Source organism: Rhagoletis zephyria, unplaced genomic scaffold (assembly GCF_001687245.7).
Source record: "Rhagoletis zephyria isolate East Lansing unplaced genomic scaffold, Rhagoletis_zephyria_1.1 Rzeph_scaffold_00485, whole genome shotgun sequence".
NCBI classification, from domain to species: domain Eukaryota; kingdom Metazoa; phylum Arthropoda; class Insecta; order Diptera; family Tephritidae; genus Rhagoletis; species Rhagoletis zephyria.
The window spans coordinates 80,438-100,369 of NW_016157569.1; the positions used below are offsets into that span (position 1 = coordinate 80,438).

At 36.6% G+C, this 19,932-nt stretch overlaps 1 protein-coding gene across 3 annotated transcripts; it reads right to left on the reverse strand.

Moving 5' to 3' along the window:
• Positions 1-1,703: 1,703 nt before the first annotated feature.
• Positions 1,704-12,499, reverse strand: LOC108359880 (cysteine sulfinic acid decarboxylase). 3 transcript variants are annotated; one of them, XM_017611944.1, is made up of 7 exons: positions 12,415-12,499; positions 8,488-8,834; positions 4,655-4,842; positions 4,274-4,399; positions 2,619-2,967; positions 2,061-2,555; positions 1,704-1,983 (listed from the first exon to the last, which is right to left on the reverse strand). In XM_017611944.1, exons 2-7 carry the CDS (start codon positions 8,677-8,679, stop codon positions 1,786-1,788), a joined length of 1,548 nt encoding a protein of 515 aa, XP_017467433.1. In that variant the 5' UTR covers positions 8,680-8,834; positions 12,415-12,499; the 3' UTR covers positions 1,704-1,785. The 3 variants fall into 3 exon arrangements, with proteins under 3 accessions (XP_017467433.1, XP_017467434.1, XP_017467435.1); XM_017611945.1 differs by having other exon boundaries at positions 12,361-12,456; XM_017611946.1 differs by lacking the exon at positions 12,415-12,499 and adding an exon at positions 12,284-12,302.
• Between the last annotated feature and the right edge of the window lie 7,433 nt (positions 12,500-19,932).

Sequence of the window (19,932 nt, forward strand, 5' to 3'; positions counted from 1 at the left end):
AACCTCCCAAAAGCACAGCAAAGGGCTTTATTTGAACGTGTGCATATGTACATTGGGGTGGTCCAAAAAAAAGTAAAGTCGGAATTGTCTAGGATTGTTCTATACCGAAAAATATTTTACCCCTGTTTTTATTATGCAATCAAAAAGTATTTAGAGGTCGCTTAAAGTTTTCCATGTATTTTATAAGGAAAACACAATGTTTCTTAGAAATGGTATAGAATTTTTTAAAGCCAATAAGTTACGATCAGAAAACTCTGTTTCTCTTCAGGAGACTTCCAATAATAATACCCAATTATTTGTTTTGCCATTTTTTAATACTACCGATTTTTAATGAGACCTCCGATTTCTTTTTGGGGTATTTAGGGGTCCTACAAAAAATAGCTGATCGTACAAAATATTTGAATAAACAATTGCGAATTATTACTCCAAGTCTCTTGGAAAAAAGCAAAACCGCGGTTGAGCGCGATCGCGCGACGCGACATCACTGAAACCCAGTGTTGCCATTTTAGTCATTTTCCGGCTAGATTTAGCCGGTTGCGTTAGCAAACAGCCGGAAAAATTTCTTTTTAGCCAGCAGCCGATTTCTTAGCCGTTTTGCAAAAAAAAAATAGCCGTTTTTAGCCGATATTGCTATTTGCCTTGTGTTCTTAAAATTCAAATATTCCATATTTCCAATTTTGACTAAGCGATCCAAATTCTATAAGAAATAGCAGGGTCTTGATATCTAACCCACTAGAAAGAGCACAGTTCACACTTTGTAAAAAGTCACACCTGAGCCCTCGAAACCTTCCATATACCCCTGGAGAAATGTAAACTCGTTAAACAGTATTTTTGTGCAGAACACCTTTCTATTGTCAAAGGTATTCAACATTTATTGTGCATATAACTCCGGCTACGCCATCCACAGTATATTTGCGTAAAACTCACTCCGAAATTCACAAAAAAGTACAATAAAGTGTAGACCGATTCGGACACAATAGCCCGAAATCATTAGGCAAATAACTAAACCGTACCCCGTTAAATCGTTATTTAGTTTTCCTCAATCAAAAATTGCACCAAGATGACGTCACGCCCACAGCTTATTCTGTGCACTCTTCGTTTTGCCATTCAGGACGTGGGAGAAGGAGTTTTCGCTGTCGAAGTTGTGTACACTACCTCATTTTGCGATTCCAGCAAGTGTGAGAATGAGTTTTAACCGCCAAAATTGTGTACACTTCTCTTCCAAAAAACTCACTGAATTTCATTCGGTAAGTTTTTGGTTGTGAGTTTTGTACTCGGTGTACACTACAGTTTCTCACAGTTACAGAATCCAGCCCCTGGTGAGGGCACATAATGTGCTCTGCTGTTTCGTGTTCTTCGTTGCACAACCAGCAGTGTCCCGAACCCATATGAAGCCTTCAGGCAGTCCCACAGCTTTGATTTCGCGTGAAATCCATGACGCTGTTCCTGTGGTCGAAGAGTTTCGAAAATGAAGGTTAAACTTACTTTCCGAGCTCTATATCGACAAGAACTGCCTGGACATTTCTTATGAAAAGATCCTTCGACTCCACACCCTCCAATGGACAATCAACGTAAGCGTTACCGACGAACACTGTGGAAGGACCAAATGTATACGCTTTTGTTTGGGATGAACAACTGGCAGAACTTCGAAAAGAAAAGAGGCAATTAGAGCAGTTTGCAGATGGCCAAATAAGAAAATGAAATTTATGAAATACGAGTATTTTATTTCTTTTATTTCAAAATCACTTTGTGTACAAAAAGTCTTAAATCATAACTAATCTCATTTTATTGAACTGAATACTCGCACTCTTCACCCAAGCGCTCAATTTCGTCCAAAATACAATCAAGCTCCGGCTCTTCTAACACGGGAAAACAAGTGAAAACCATGCGGAAAAAATTACCCAAGCCGCGATATTGCAATGGCGTGTATCCGATCATCACTGTGCCGCTATAAGCTATGCGCTCCTTAATCTTGGGCGCAACCTAATAAATATTAATAAATATTTACAGATAGTAAAAAAAAATACTATACTCATGGGTATGGGAACTCAATAATTTACCGTAAATAGCCGTTCCCGCCACTCATCAGTTTCCTCGAGACCTCTTAACGCCTTCGGTATGTACCAAAAGCAAACGTTCATGTATTGAAAATCATCCAGAACCAAACGAAAACGATCGCTTCCACGTTGCTTTATTTTCTCAATTAGCACTTTCGAGATATTTATTCCATGATCGAGAAGCCGTCCAAAACTACCATAGCCACGAGCTTTCAGCATTAGCCAAAATTTGAATGCATCAATTTTGCGTCCACATTGTATACTCTTATTGCCTGTGTCATAGGAGACATCGTAAAATTTGTCCTGCTGAAAGAGGTAATTTACTTGTGTGCTATTGCAGCGCGAGAGTAGGTCACGTTCGCGCGTGATAAAGAGCGAACATTGTAGTGGAGCGCCGAGTGATTTGTGTGGATTCCAAGCGAAAGAGTTTGTGCGCTCAAGGCCGGCCAGCAGGTGACGATTCTGATAGGATAGAAGAGCTGAACCACCTAGGCATGCCTAGAGATATTTACATATGTTTATGCTTGTATTACTTTTTGTTAGAATCGTTGCAATACTCACATCCACATGCAACCACAATCCATATTTCTCACACACATCGGCTGTTGCATTGAGATCATCGAATGCCCCTAACACCGTGGTGCCAGCGGTAGCATTCACAAAGAACGGCTCATGCCCCGCCTCTTGTGCCTTCACAATCTTCGCCTCCAAATCGGTTGGCAGCATTTGACCATATTCATTTGTTTTGACGACCACACAATTATCGGCGCCTAAACCCAGCCAATGGGCGGCTTTGATGAAACTATAATGCGATTCCTCAGATGTGAAGAGGACAAGTGGACGCATGCGAAACATGCCAGCGGTTTTGACGTCCGGATGACGGCTGTAGCGGGCCAGGACAAGGCCATACCTATTTGTAAAGATGGAGGTGGAGTAAACTAATTTTTATAAATATTAGAGCTTAAATTCGAGTGACATTGAATCTAAAGTAAATGTAAGATGAATTAATAAATTAAGAAAAGCGAGCATAATTTTGAGTAAAATTACATCCATATATTTATTTAATTTTGAACTAGCGGACCTGCATCGCACAACGGTGGAAAAATCTCTTATATATTTAAGATGCTTTTTGGAGCTTTCAACATCAGAATCGCCAACGAAATAAGTTTCGAAAACTTTCGCTAGTCTAGCGAAGGGGTCTTTCTTTGGCAGCGAAATCGCCACTCAACATGTTTTCGTTGATTTTAAAGCCGCTTTAGATATATATTATATCGTAAAATCAAAAGTAACTTTTAAAATACAGCCAACAATTATTTTCCATTTATTATTTATTAAGATAATTAAGCCTGCTTCAAGGCTGTCTTGCCATCATTTCAGGCGTCAAACTTTTTTTTGGACCCGCCCAAATCTTACAAATCTCTGCAAGTATTTTTCTATGTCTGCTCGTTTGTCTAGCTGTCTGCTAGTCTTAAACTGAGTAATTAGCCCTAAAGTAACACTTGCCATTGAACATCTTCATAGCGCGCCAAAGTTGACTGCAAACAAACAAAAGCTTCGCGCCGCTGATGGTTTCAATGTGTCAAAGTCGAGTGTTGCCCGCTGGCCTTACTGTTTTGCATATATATTTCATTTTACTAACAACACATAAAGGGTTATCCATTTTGCAGTTCCGCGATGTTGTAATATGACAGCCGTCAAACCTAACGGTCATATTTTTTAGTCAATAGCGTTATAATAATAATAATAATAATAATAATATAGGTTGGCGCTTACACATATGTTAGTGTTTGGCCGGGCTTCTCCTCCGATTTGTAGCATGTTTGTTGTTACACAAATCGGAGGGACCTACAGTTTTACGCCGACTCCGAACGGCGATTGCATTTGTATGAAAAGCTGTTTTTCATGGCAGAAATATACTCGGAGGTTTGCCATTGCCCTCCGAGTAGCGACCGCTGTTAAGAAATAATCGTTTTCTATATTTTTTTGCGATGTTGCTTTGGCCAGGGATTAAACCCAGGCCCTGCGAAGTGCTAGCGCGCACTGCTAACCACTACACCAGAACGCCCGCCAATAGCGTTTAGTTTTTAAAGTTCACGTTACCTTTATATATTTTATTTGTTACGTTAACTCTCAAAACCTCAATATGAATAACCCTTTATTTGCAATAGATTTCAAGTGTTAATAATTTTTTTTGTACACACTATACACATACTCACATATTAGACATGGAACCACCGGGCGCGAAGATGCCATCACCTTCAGCATAGCCGGCCAATTGGCAAACGGTGCGTATGATTTCCGTTTCGATCAGCGAGAAGACGGGTCCTACTTCATAGGTGTAACTGTTATGTGACACAAACAAAAAAAAAAATAAATGAATAGTAAATGTCAGTGCGGAAAAGATAAGTGTGAAATTATAAATTACACAAATGTAAGAGAGCTAATAGTGAATTAATAAAAAGTAGTTATAAAAAAAAAAAAAAAAAAAAAATTAAGAGTATAGTTGTAAGTATCTTCGAACTCATATTGAGCTCTATGCGTCTACTTAAATATAGTAGATGTGAGTAGTATTTAATTTTTGTACGTTCGGTACTTACGCACTTGCGTTGAGCGCATCGGTAATCCATTGTCCCATCAGCCCATACGGATCCATCTGTCCGAACAGCTGATTATGAAATCGGCCATGATTGGTTTTTACTGAATATTTAATCACTTTGCGACATAACTCCTGTATCTCATCTATAGTGTGCGTTTTGTTCTCAGCAATACTCAGGTCAATCAATTTCTATCAGAAAGCTTGTCTAATTAATCATGTTTATATATAAATCACACTTGTATTTAAATGCATATATGTATGTATGTGCATATGTATGTATGTTTTTTACTTAAATAAAAAAAAATCGTATCAGTGCCATTTAATCAGAAGGCACTTCCCTAAAAGATAATGCTAGTAAACTGCAATGTTTTGTTTTGTTCAATTTTTTGTGTATTTAATTTTTCTATTTTTATAACCATTATTCTCATTTCGATGTAGTGATTATTTTATAATTAATCAAATGCGCATATTTATGTATGTATACATATATATCGACCTGCATATCGTTACCTTAATTCACAAAGCTCCTAACCAGCAATTTTTTTATTTTACAGGAGAGGCAAAAAACATTATAAACAAAACAAACCATTATAACTTTGTTAAATTTTTTTTTAATTTTGCACAAATTTTGGAACTTGGATTTATACGGGTTTGTTTAAAGAATAAACTATATTTTTATAAAAAAATAATTAAAATTGAATAGCAGTCTTCATCAATATCATCGTCTTTAATTGTGGCGTTATCTTCTTTCTTATTTAGGGATGGAGTTTTTAACAAAAATAGTTCTTTTTTGAGAATATTTTTTAACTTTTTTTTACTGGTTTTTAGCTTACTGACAATTACTGGATCAGAGCTTAGTAAAAAAGGTAGAACTTTCTCTGCTACATTTTCTCGCATTATATATGTATCAATATCCTTTTCAGGCTATAGCTTGGACGTGCTTGGAACCTAAACAAATTATTTATTAAATTTCCGATTATTTAGTAATATAACTAACAGATTCCCTGTCCAATGAATCACATGTCCATGAATCATATATGAGCAAAATCAATGCTGACTTCAGATACATATTTCTAGATATTTTGCAAAAAATATAGTGTTTTTGTGCGGAAACATACGAAACAGTTGTAGATTCAATATGATACATTGGACGTACCTTATCTAATCATTTTCACACGCATATGTGTAATAAATGAAAAATTAAATATTTTATTTTTTTTGCATAAGGACATACATATAATCTACGCTCTTTGCATATTTTTATATGCAAATATGTAATATCAAATCAGATGAAAAAAAATCCTGAAAAGAACGGGGACGTATGCCATGAAAAAATATGTATTGCACGAGGTCAGGGATACTAAATTTATATATGTACATATCTACTTAGATCAAAAGAAACTATGTACATACATATTTTAATAACCTAAAAGAGATCAAATGTGCGCTTAATTCACCAACAACTAAAAAACTGATTTAAATTAAATATCAGCAATAAAAGGTGATCGATTTGCATATTGAACAAAAGCAAGCCTTAGGCCATACCAACAAACTAACTTTACAACAATTTTTAACAACTGAAACAAAAACTAGTAATTTTTAGCAAAAAAAAAAACCGACTTCAACTCCCATATAAAAATATATATATATATATATATATATATCATGATCCACTGATCGGATCTCAACCAGATTAGTATGGGACCACCTCTGAGACACTACCTTTCCGATGCAAAAAGAATTATCGAAATCGGTTGACGTGGTCCAAAGTTATGCGGTAACATACATAAAAAAAACAAAAAAAGATAAAAAATATTCCGACGAACTGATAACCTCCTCCTTTTTTGGAAGTCGGTTAAAAACAAGCATCATTAAATAAAATTCTGGTTTTACAGCGATATGATCACCGATCGCAGCCAAGACCAACAAGTGATCTACCTATGTACAAACATTGCTGTAAAAACTGGAGTGAAATGAAGGAAATTAAATAAAGAAATACTTAAGCTTGACTGACTGTCGTACTATACATACATACATATGTATGTATGTACATGCATGCACGTACAATAAATACTTAACTATTACAGAGATGCCCGTGAGTACACACAATCCTAATCAAAAATCAAAACATGACAATCTACGAACATGATCATGTATCAACGGCGGTCAACAGCGGATCAACATCGCAACAACAAAACGACACAAAGCAGTAACACATAGCAACATGGCGCGCAACATAGCAACTACATAGGTTTTAGCAACAGCAACAGCAACAGCAACAGTTGCTGACATGCTGACAAACCATTTTCAAAGTGAAAAGCCAAGCAGCGACAGCCCGGCAAACTAAACAGCTTTTCTTCCACATACATACATATGTATGTATAGTAGGTACATGCATATGTACATACATAAGTACTCACGTGTGCGTTGCCTTAGTGGTTCAATCACGACCATTCGAATTGCCATAAAAATGCCGGTCAAAATAAAAGCGCTTAAATCCGCTAAGAGAAAAATAAACTTGACACACTTTTTAATTGCAAATCCAACGCGCATTAATACCGCCTTGTCATCGAAAGCGACGCGATCGACTGAGCATTATCAACCGATTTCGCGGCCCAAAACACACCCGCTGACGTAGGCTTGCAGACCGATTTGGCCATGACAGTGATACATACGTCGCGCCGCTGTGAGCTACTGCAATCAGCAACTACACCGTTGTGTGTTGACAGCTTTGTGGCGTTTAAGCCGCTTTCTCAGGCGCACATACATAGCTTCATTAATTTAAAAGTAGTACGTACTCCTTATATCCTGCTGATTGATCTTACCACTGCTGTATTTTTACCTCCCACTGTTTTATACTACATACATGTATGTATTAGGGATGTTAATTTTTCAGCTTTTTCCGATCCCGAAATTTTCGGTATGTTGTTATCATAATCCAGGGATTTTCAACAACTTCAATTGAAAAAATTGCTTATATATTGTTTGAGAAACTCTCCTGCTATAAAATAAACAATAAATAAATAAATGGGCTCGAAACCTAAATTTTTATTTAAAGCGGCGTTTTTATTTTTTCTCTTTGATGTCAGTATTTATTTTAAAGGGCTTTGTAATTTCAAAGATATGATTAATTCCAAAAATTTATTTAAAAAATTCAATGCACTTTAGAATAAAAATATGGGTACCAAATGCAAGTGGAAATTTCTTTAGAATTTAAAAAAATTAAAATTCTTTTGGATTCACAAGGAAAAATAGGTATTTTTTGTAAGCTGAGTTCATATGAGTCCTTAACATATAGTAATTTTTTCAAAAACAAATATTGCGAAATTTCAAGCATAAAATTTTAAAACGACATTTTCAATACTTACAGTCCTTCTGCACCGAAAACTTGAACTTGTTTAAATAAAAGATTTCCTCTTTAATTTGATACCCATACATACTTCTTCTCTAAGCACATTTTTCTAAATTTTTTAAATCATTTTTGAATTACTGACGTCAGAGTGAAAAACTATTAACGCAATTTTGCTATATTTGACCCATGGTTTCGCAAATATGTATATTGATATTTGTGTTTAATATTTACTATCGCGCGGTCTTATACGTACATATCAAAAAAAAAATATTAATTATAAAATACAAAAATTAAATATAGCCAATAGTCAAGAAAAGGACTTTCTATTATTGCCATCAGTGCAATTTACAAATCCCGAAAATCCCGGGACTATTTGACAAGAATCCCGGTTTTTTTGGGACCTTAAAAAGGCCCGGATCCCGAGATTAACATTATGTATGTATGTATGCACATATGCCTATATGTGCTAAATGTGAACTTACCTTCAATTCGTCTGGCTGCATAAAGTGTACAATTTTTACGGCGTCGCGATCCGCTTCGGACACACAAAACGCTTTCTCGTTATGCAACAAATCATAGACAACGCGCAGCGCTTTCCAATCATCGGCCAGATTAAGACGTATCTTAGCAATCTCATCGGCTGTAGTTTTTGTTATCGTTGCCCTGTTGGACATGTTTGTTGTTGTTGTGATGGTTTTTGTGTTTGAGTTGGGTTGTTTGTTGTTGTTGATTAACTTTAGTTTGCACTAATCGTTAGTTAAGACTCTACAGATGTCGATTTGTTGATTTGTTAAAAATTTCACCGCGGTCAGTTTTATTTGTAAGAGGCCTAATAATAATAAAAAAAAAACACGGATAGAAAAAGAAATACAAGTTTTATGGGAATACAATGCAAATTGTGACATTTAAAGTAATAATAACAATTAACTTTTTTATAATAATGCATACGTAGAAGTAAGTTTTCGAGGTGAGATCGAAATAAGAACGATATCAAAAAATGTAAAAAATAACATTCATGCTATTATACAAAATACTTGCCCCATTAGTTGAGGTTAAGAATATTAAAGGGTAGGCGCTCGAGGTGTTGTGAATTACAAATGGTATAATTTTGTAAATTTTTTTATCATCAATTCATTATATCAAAGTATATGAAAAGTGTTTTACACTTGGGTCTTTTTTTATGCGGATTTGAATTTATGCGGTTTCTCAAGCCATTTTTTCGCTATAGCGATTTATATTTTTTGAGAGTTGTTATTAACTTTTTCAGTGTGTAACACCGGGGACATACATTTGGTATTTCTTCGTAGCATTTCCAAACTACCATATGTCTGTCACCAAATATTTTAATATTCTTCAAAATACTACGTGAGCAACCTTGTATTTTTGTAGAAAGAATACAACTTCCCGGAGATTGTAGTTTTGTGGCATTCTTATTGTGAATGGGCATTTCGCACTGAACATACCCAAAAATTACAGATATCAGCTGCTCGTTTATCAAAAAATTATTGAAATTTTCGCGCGATTGAAGCCAAAAGTTTATAAAGCAAGTTTTGATGCAATATATGTATAAGCAATTTTTTTCATTTTTATGTATATGTGTTGTTATAAACATTAAAATGCAAAAATTGCTTTTATATTACATCAAAACCTGCGGCTGCAGTCGACAATGAGCGAAAATGGATTGAACGGTAAACTAATAAATAAATTTATAGTTCAATTGTTTATTAGTTTGACGTTAGGTTTGTGTCTTCTAAGCGTAAATCGAAAGTGTTGTATCACAGAACCAATCTGAGATTATTCATAAAATCGGTTTGGTGAACAGCCAAGGCGTTTACTTCTTAAGTAATTACAGCAGATGACAGAAAACACATAGCTATTTTAAATTATAGTTAAATCATTAGTTAAATTTTACTACAGAAAGATTGCACAGAATTTTCTGTAGTTAAGTTTAACTAATGATTTAAATTTACTTTAAAATAAATAAGTTAATGGCCCTTTATGCATTTTTTTTTTAATTTATTACACGGTGTGACTAAACAATATCAAGTAATATATTTAGCATAAATGAATATACCAGCATAAAAAATCTGCATACTCAAAATGTCCTCATACGTCCTCATATTTTTTACATACGTACATATGTATATAATTTAAAATAAGATATTTCGCTGCAAAGCAACGATTGTAAATTGTTAGTTTGCCTTACAAAATTTCGGAGGAACATGGCTCATATGATACCCTCTTCTTTTGATGATGATCATGGCAAACATAGGAAGGATTTGAGGGTATGCACCTGGAATATCCGAGCCCTTAATCGGGGAGGTACCTTTGCCCGGCTGGTTGATGTCCTAGGGAAAATAAACGCTGACGTCACCGCCATCCATGAAATGCGAAGGACGGGGCGAGGAAGGTAAGCGGTAAAGGAGCGCAATTCGGTGTTGGATTTGTGATGGCAGAGAGACCGGCGTTCACTTTAGTGGACAAAACTGCTTGAGCTGACGACCTGGCAGCTGAGCTATTCAATTACGATGGAAAGGAGCTAATAAGATGCATGCCCGACCACTGGAATTCAAGTTCGCTCTGCCCAATCCACAAGAAAGGCGACCCCACCATGCGTGCCAACTACCGCGGCATCAGCCTTCTAAGCACAGGTTGCAAGGTCTTATCGAATGTATTGTGTGAAAGACTGAATACCACCGTCAATGAACTGATTGGACCTTATCGGTGCGGCTCTAGACCTCGCAAATCGCTCATAGACCAGGTATTCACAATACGTCAAATTCTGTAAAAGACCCGCGAGAAAAAGATGGACACTGTTTGTCGACTTTAAAGCCGCTTTCGACAGCACTAAAAGGAGTTGCCTATACGCCGCTGTGTCTGAATTTGGGCTCCCTTCAAAACTCATACGGCTGTGTTAAATGACGTTGAGCAATACCACCAGCTCTGCCAGAAACGCCTCCAAACGGGGTTTCAGAAAGGGTGACTTTCTTTCATGTGACCTTTTTAGTCTGATGTTGGAGAAGATAATACGAGCTGTAGAAGTGAACCGCTCAGGAACAATTTACTACAAGACGGTACAATTGTTGGCTTATGCCGATGACACGGACATAATCGGTAAGAAAAACCGCGAAGTCTGTTCTGCCTTTTCCAAGTTGAACAAGGAAGCAAAGCGAATAGGTCTGGGTGGTAAACGAGGAGAACATGAAGTATCTCCTGTCATCAAACAAACACCGGGAGTGGAACGATACATGACGGTAGGAAGTTTAGTTTGAGTTAAAGTCTCACACTGAAAAAAGAAAAGTTCTGTAACCATAGGCAAATTTTCTCCATTTTGAGTCCCTTTTGTCGAACATAAGGCCTCATACTCATAAATTGAATAGACTCGGAACTGGATACTAGGACGGTCATTCATTCCACCAACCTTATATAGTTTTTTCTTTTATGTATTTTTTTTATACAAAGCCTAAGAAAAATTACACCTGAAAAAGACTTGCGTGCCAAATGAACTTTTCTCTCAAAGTTTAAACTGCTGGAAAATATATAAAAGGATTGAAATTTAATAACTAATTAATACAACTAAAGTAAAATCTGTGGAAAATTAAAGGACCCTTTTATTTCTCGAAAAAACCCGGGTAACAGTTATTCGTCGCCACGCTGTATAATGAGCTAGACATTTAAAAAAAATATTAGTTATTAAATAAAGAAAATATAGCCATACTAGTGAAAAAACCAGTTTCTATTATTGCCATCAGTGCAAATTACAAATCCCGAAAATTCGGAGATTGTTTGCCAAGAATCCCGGGATTTTCGGTACCTAAAAAAGGCCCTAGGTGTTCTAAAAAGTATGAGGTATGACAGCAACTTAGCAGACTTAGCCAGAAGTGAAACAGATAATCGCTTCTAAGGTCCAACTGACTTCCGCATACTGACTTGAGAAGAACTTCGACTAACAAAAGCCCAAACTTTATCTTCTTTTAAAACTGTTTAACAGAGAAACTAAGTAAATCATTGTAGTAGTGCAGTTAAATACATACATGCATATGTAAATAAATATGTATGAGAGCAAAATTATCTTTATCTAATCACTTTCTGCATACTTATTCACTGATAAAATTTTCTTAGCATTGTATCTAGATTTATCGTATTTTATAATTTCTTTTTGCAATTTTGTATTTTAAACCCGGTGTTGCAGTAGCCGAGATGGTGTAGGAGAAACAGGTTTAAAAGCAAATGGAAAATTTCTAACAAACCGGATATGCAAAAAAAAAACACATTTACGATTCTGCACAAATCCGCATTCAACACCACAACAACTTGCACTTTTTCGCCAAACAAATAACTGATATTTTTCTCACTTTCACAACTCCATAGAATAGCTTTCAAATTCACTTTTACACATTTTGTTATACCTTAAACGCTTTTAGCTCGAGAGATACTGTCACCCAAACGCGTTCGACGTTGTCGATCGAATGTGGAATTATGTACATACCAAATGAATATGCAATCAACCACCCGCCGCCACCTACTACCTTTCTGCTATCTGCTGCTTTCAGTTCAATACACGAATATAATACATATGTACATATCTATCTATGTAAGTACATTGACTTGTGTATACTACGTACGATTCTGTGTCAATAATTTTATTTGTTCTACAATTTACTTTAAAAAGCGGACTCTAGCTGCTCCTCGCCGCAAGCGGATTGACATAGTCCGCAAATAACAACAACAACAAAAAAGTCCATGTAATCACCCGCCAATAATCTGAGCGCAGACGCCTGATGATCAGTCAATATTTGCATTCTTACACTACAGTGATGTGTGGAACATGCGCAGGGCCTGCGATCGTGCCATTCACATCAAAAACAAAAGCAAAGAAAATACCGGTCACCCCTCGGCAGTCAATGGCAAACCTCCGAGATAATTTCTCACAGTCTACGGGAGGGCAGAAACAACCTCAGCATCCTTCAGCTATATGGAGCAATCCTTTTTTCTACCTGTGATGTATATATTTTCTTTGGTCTTCCACTTCTCGTGGTCGTTCCAAATTTCCTTCTTTTATTTCGTTCCTAAATTTTAAGCGTTTTTGTTTGACACAATGTTTTGCAAAAGCGCTAACATTAATGATTAAAATAAAATGAAAGAGTTGTTTTCTTTCGAGCTATGTTTTTTATAGTGTAACGAATAAAAGCAATCATACATTCTACGAAAGAAGTGCAGATATTACAAGTAAAGCTGTCGTAAATAATAAATTTTGCCCAAATTTTCTAACTACACTGTAATTTAAAATTAGTAAAAACGGTTATTTTACTTAGTGCGTCTGTTCCTGGCTTAGGCTTGTCGTTGATAGATAACTAATGAAACTGCCTATTTATGAAGACCCACATTGCAGCGCGAGGCTCAGCGTAGGCGATGTTAAAAACATTGTATGCTTTAAAGCAGTGGTCGGCAGGCCATAGCTCACTGAGCGCTCACTGAGCACATGTGTGTGTTCACACGTACATATGTATGTATATGAGCGGCAGCTGAGCAGTGCATTTAACGCACACAGTCTCTTTGGATAATAGCCGTGGCGCCGCCCACTTATGACCACAAATGTGTATCTCGGTAACCTATTCATCAAATTCAACCAAAATTGGTGCACCTTATAATCTTGGTACGGAATAGCAATTTCTTGAAAATTATTCAAATCGGACTAGAATTACACCCCCTTCTCGTATAACGGTAAATTTCAAAAATACAAAAAATCCGATATTTAAAAAACTGAGAACACTAATTTTTTACTCCAAGTTTATACTTACAACAGTCTATTAACAATAAATATGACTGTTATAGACTTTTAGGAAGAAGGCGTGGCACCACCCTCTTTATGACTACAAAGGTCCTATCTCGGTAACCGGTTTATTGATTACTACCAAACTTGGTCCAATGATTTCATTAAGTCAGCATATTATCGAAAACATTTGAAATCGGAATAAACACCCCAGCTTATCATGCAAAGGTAGTTGAGAGAAAGTGGAAACGATGATATTTTATACCTGCGCCGGGTATAAAAAATTCGGTTTCGCCCGAACCTTTACCTCTTTACTTGTTTTTATCTGCATTTGAGCAATTTCTAAAATTTTACAGAACTAAGCTATGAGAAGAAGATCTGTACATGAGTTTGAAATTATAATTTTAATTTACACAAGACTGTACATACTATGGTCTCTGCTATCGCTTATTCGGTTTTATCAATTCAAGTTTTGATGTGATTACATTATACATGAAACATTATATTCCAATCGCTCTTTGGCATAAATTTTTAATAGGCTGTCACTTTTTTTCTTAAGTGTTTTTCATTAAAGGCTTATCACCAAACTTTTGGCAATTTCGATCTAATTCGCTAATTTAATATGCCTATATATTTAAGTATGCATGTACATATGTATGTATATTTGTTTCTTCTTCCCCTCCCCTGCCGTGAAAGCAACTAGTAGTTCTGAGCTAAATTCCTACTTGCTTCCCTTACAACTCAACTAAGTAGTTCGTCTTCTACTTACATACATATGTATGTATGCATATTAGGGCGGGTCAATTTGTATGGGAGATTTTTTTTTCGGCTTTGAGCGTATAGCACAGAAGTGTAAAAGCATCCACACACCTATGCGATTCTGTCGGTGCGAATCTGTTCCGACAAAAATTACAACAATGCCGTCAACAGTTTTAAATGAGGAACTACACACTTATACGATTTTGATGCAGCGATTTATTCGAACATCCGCAGTTCTTCTTTTCGTCGTGCCGAAATCACAGACTGACGCGTTTTATGAACGAAAATAGTCAATAGAAGGATTTTACAATATTAAATCAAAAATTGAACGTAAGAAAACAAAACATGTTTAATGTAGAAAAGTTAAGAATCTTTTTTTGTCGAAAAATATTTTTTTTTGTCTATAAATTTACAGTTTTTACTGCGATAAAATCGGAAAGATGTGTGCGTACATGCGTTTAAGAAGCAGTAACGTCTGTAGCATCAAAAACGATGCGGATTCATTGCGACAGAATCGCACGGGTGTGTGGGTGCCTTAATTCTAAACAAATTTGCCGAAGAAACCATGGGCTGTAGGGTCGTATAGAAGTGCTTAAATGTTGTATAAAACATACTATAAGGGGCTTTTGGTAAAGGGAATCCATTTCCGCACTTAACTTGTTCATAAAGTATTTTCTTCGGAATCCATTTTAGCAATTTGGCAAACTTGGAACAACTTCTATGGGCCCGTGGAAGTTATTTCAGACTTAATTTCCACTAAGATAAGACATAACTTCCATGGAATTTATGTCATGACATAACTTTCAAAAGATTTTCACGAAAATTTCATGGAAGTTATGTCATGACTTAATTTCCACAATAATTATCGCGCTAATCAGAGGTGAAACCCGAATGGCAGTAGGTGACTTCAACGCGCACCACGGTCTCTGGCACTCAAGACTGGCCAATGATCATAGGGGAAATCTCTTGGCTGAGCAGATAGACGATTCGACATTCCCCCACCAGGATTGTGGGTAGCTGCAGTAGCTCGCCAGACCTTACAATTGCTAGCGCTGGTCTGATCAATATCATATCATGGCGACCTATGTTAACACTAGCATCAGACCATCTACCCATAATCATCTCGATCAATAAGCCCACCGACTTTGCTCCCGCGGACCACCGAACCTACACCAACTTTAACAAAGCTGATTGGGACGGCTTCGCGGAAGCTACCGAGAGCAGCTTCACCGCCCTTTCCACACCCACAAACATACATGCTCAGTGGCGGATTTATCGTACAGGCAACATAGGCTGAAGCCTAGGGCGGCAGAATTAAGGGGCGGCAAAATTTAAGACAGCTAAATTAAAAGAAAAAAATTTATTTGGATTCAGCTGCACTTGAAATTGTGTTTGTGTCTGTAAAATATTATTAATGATTCATCTCATTCAATACAATTCAAAATTAGAATTACGCTGCGAATTTTTCCTTAGTATAGCAGTCGTTGAAATTTCCATTTAACTTTCATTCACGCGGCTTAGAAACCTGACGGCGCGCCTGCGCGTGACGCAAAGAAACAGCCGACACGCTGCCCCGAGAACGAGAATCATCTAAAAGGTTACCACACTTGACAACACTGCCGAAAAACGAGCGTGCATTTTCGAGAAAATTCTTGATTCCAAGCCCACCAGTTTTTCATAAGTGTATCATAACGTGAATAATCTGAAGGTCAGCTTCGCGTGAAAAACTATCTCAGATCTTCATTGAGCGAAAACAAACTGAATGCTCTTGCGTTGCTGACTATAGAGTCAGATTTGTTTCTATCTATCGATTGTGAAGATATTATCCGCGAATTCGCAGCTGGAAAATCAAGACGTAAAGTACTGTGAAAAAGAAGTGTTTGAAAGAGGGTTTTTGTTGAATACCTTATCCATGCTGATGTCGAATTTGTTAATTCCGTTATGTATTTCATTATTAACGAANTAAAGTACTGTGAAAAAGAAGTGTTTGAAAGAGGGTTTTTGTTGAATACCTTATCCATATTAACGAACTATATTGTAATAAAGCACTGACAATAACAATCATATTTGATATATATATATTTTTTTTTTTCGTGAAAAAAGGGCGGCAAGTTATGATTTGCCTAGGGGCGGCAAATATTTAAATCCGCCACTGTACATGCTGGCGAACGCCAGTTCCGCAGGGTAGTCACTGCCGCAGCGGCTCGCGTCATCCCGTCCGGACGTATCGTGGAAATCCGCCCAAATTTCCCGGCCGAAGCAGCTGTACTAGCAAATGAGTGTGACCACCTACGCCAGGTCGATCCCGGGGACCCTCGTCTGAGGGACCTTAATTTGGAGATTCGGCAACTGGCAAATCAGCACAAAAACTAACCGCCCTATTCCCACACCACTGACAAAACTCAGCGGCTGACTATTGCCTTTATTACCGCGCCTAATACTATGCCGCAAATTTATTTTAAGCTGTCGTATGACAATTGTCAGTTTTATTGTTATGACCTACTGAGTAAGTGACAACGGCGAACCAATGTTTATATTGTGTTTTAGGCGCAGTAATTGTGACAATAGTCATATGATGAATTTTGTCAGTGTTGTGGGAATAGGGCGGTAAACCTCGTATGTAACTTGAGAATAGAAATCGCTGCATCTTTTAGGCGCATCAATATTACATAGTTACATCCCGAGCTAATAAAGGCAAGGTAAAAATCAGCGCATTTTTTAGCCGCTTAAAACTTGCCCTTGCTTTTCTACCGATCTATCATTCTAAAAATTCAGATTAAAAAGTTCAAAATTTAGACAAAAATTTGTTAAATTTTTCAAAGTTTTGATTAAAGCATGAAAGATATTTTTATAAAAAAATAGCGGAAAAATTTTACCCGCGTGCAGAATTTGTTTATTTGCATATGTGCATACATATAAAAGCATCTACATAGGTATGTATACATATGTATTTACAAACATTTGTATGCGTTTGTCTTTTAGCGTGTTTATAAATTTTTTTTTTTATGAAGACTTTACTGATTGTTGACGAAAATATGGTTTAGAATATCTTCGTAAATTTATATTTATTAATAATTTTCGGCAACTTTGATGGAAATAATGGTTTCCTAAAATGTATCCAGAGAATTTTGTCTAATAAATAAAAACGGGTTTTGGATTAAATTCAATTAAAAGGGCATTAAAATTAACTACCAAAAGTCATTTTGTTGATAGATATAAACGTGCACAAAAATAAATGACATTTCACAATTGCAAATTTATTCAAATTCTGTTAATTTGGTTCCGCTCTGCGCTCACAGCGTTAAAAAGTGGTGAACTTCTAGAGCACTCAATGTTAAAAATTCAAGGTGGTGAACTTCTAGAGCATTTCTGATCTATTACAAAATTCCAACGAGTACCCAGCTGACACCGGAACGAAGGAATGTCTTTCCGAATGAAAGTCTTCCGCAAATTGTTCGCCAACTCGACATAAGAACGAAAGTTCGCTTTAGCGAATAATTTGCGAAAGAAAGTCTTCCGCACATTGTTCGCTAGCTCGATAATTTTTTGGAGTGGCCACACATTTTTGTTTTGACAAGCGTTGTTCGAGTATTGAAAGTGAGATAAAGAAAATATTATTATTTCTATAAAGTTTTTGGCATTTAAGATGATTAAATAACTAAAATATAGTTTGTTTCATAAAATTTGCATTCGATTGTAGTTTACAAGCGTGTATAATGCCAAAAAGAAAGTGCCGCAATTTTATACGCGAGGCTAGCCATGCAGCAGCCGCAATATCGATATTCCAACCACAACAGGCAGTCACGTGGAAGGCGAGTCTTTCAGAATAAGATTAGCAAAATGGGTGTCTGGTAATACTATTAGTTAACAGTATTCAATAATAATAATAATAAATAGTTTAATATATTACTTTTATATAAAAATAATTTCTTTGGTTTTTCATTAAGCGGGGCCAAGATGGGAATAGGAAAAGAAAAAACAATCGCTAGCAATATTGTAAAAGATCCGAAAGAAATTTCATAAACAATTAGCAAACCAATTCGAAAGTGATCCGCTAACGATACGTTGTCAAACCCTCGAGAACGATACTCTCTCTGCCACAAACAGAGCGATGCGTCGTGGGGAAATATTCCGAAAAAGGTCGATTAGCGATTATCGTTTTCAACAGTTTAGTTCGTAAAAGGTCCGCAAAACATTTCTTTACGATATTGCTAGCGAATATTTGGTCGGCTGGGTAATGTTCTCCGTCAGAAAAGCTCTAGAAGTTCACCACCTTAAATTTTTAACATAGATTGCTCTAGAAGCTCACCAATTTTTAACAGCGTGAGCTCAGAGCGGTGCAAAATTAACAGAAATTGCAATTGGAGCAATTGGAAATGTTAATATTTGTGTGGAAAATAGATTCTGTAGGTGGATTACAACAAAGTTTTCTCTTTTGTTGACATTTTTTTTCGCCAATTTGATTTCTATTTCAATTCCGTTATAATGTCAATTGCAAAAGGAACAAAACAACGGAATTTTAGTTTCCAGAATTTATTCTGGCGGCAGCATCTTTTTATAACGCGATCGAATCGTTAATCCAGAAAGTCGATCCAAAAGGCGAAAAATGGACGCAAAAAAGCGAAAATGTCGCGTACTCGGTTGCGTAAACCAACATCCAAATCTACGTTTTTTCAGGTTCCCGCTGGACAAAGCAGAAGCAGCCAAATGGAGGGACAACCTTAGGATTGGAACAGAGGAGAACCTTCCACCCACCTACTCCCTGGTATCCAGCCAACACTTCGAGTCGAAAGCTGTGGGAGGGAAATACCTGATGTCAATGTTGCACCGAAACCATGACAAAAACGCAGAGCGATTTGCAAATGCATTCCGAAGCCCTAATTTGAGCGAAGAATTACAAAGGGGAGGATGGCTTAAGGCTTGTAAATCCGAAGGATTAAGTCTTCGAAATGTTCCGCACATCCGCGATTAAAGTAAAGACCGACGAAATATTTCCCACATGGTATTCGGATGCCGAGGATTGTAGAGATCATCGTTTGCAATTATTAGATTTTCTTATTACGGTTCCCCTTCAAGAACGATAGAATACAAGATTGCGCATTCCCGCAGAATGACATTTGTGGCAACGGGTAAACAAAGAATATGGCGAAGAAAAATGAGTTGACAGTTGTGAATTTGCAGTGAGAAAACGTGTTTACTTAACGATTCGCCAATTTCTCAAGACATCTTTGAATATGGCAAATTAAGCACAACGTTAACAAAAAATATACAACCGACGTATTAATTAACTATTTAGAATTTTCGTGTTTGTACTGCAGGTGCCTAAAAAGTGATAATATCTTGTCGCAGCGCATGTTTTCCTGCAGAAAGTGGTCGATGCATGCTTACCTCCGAT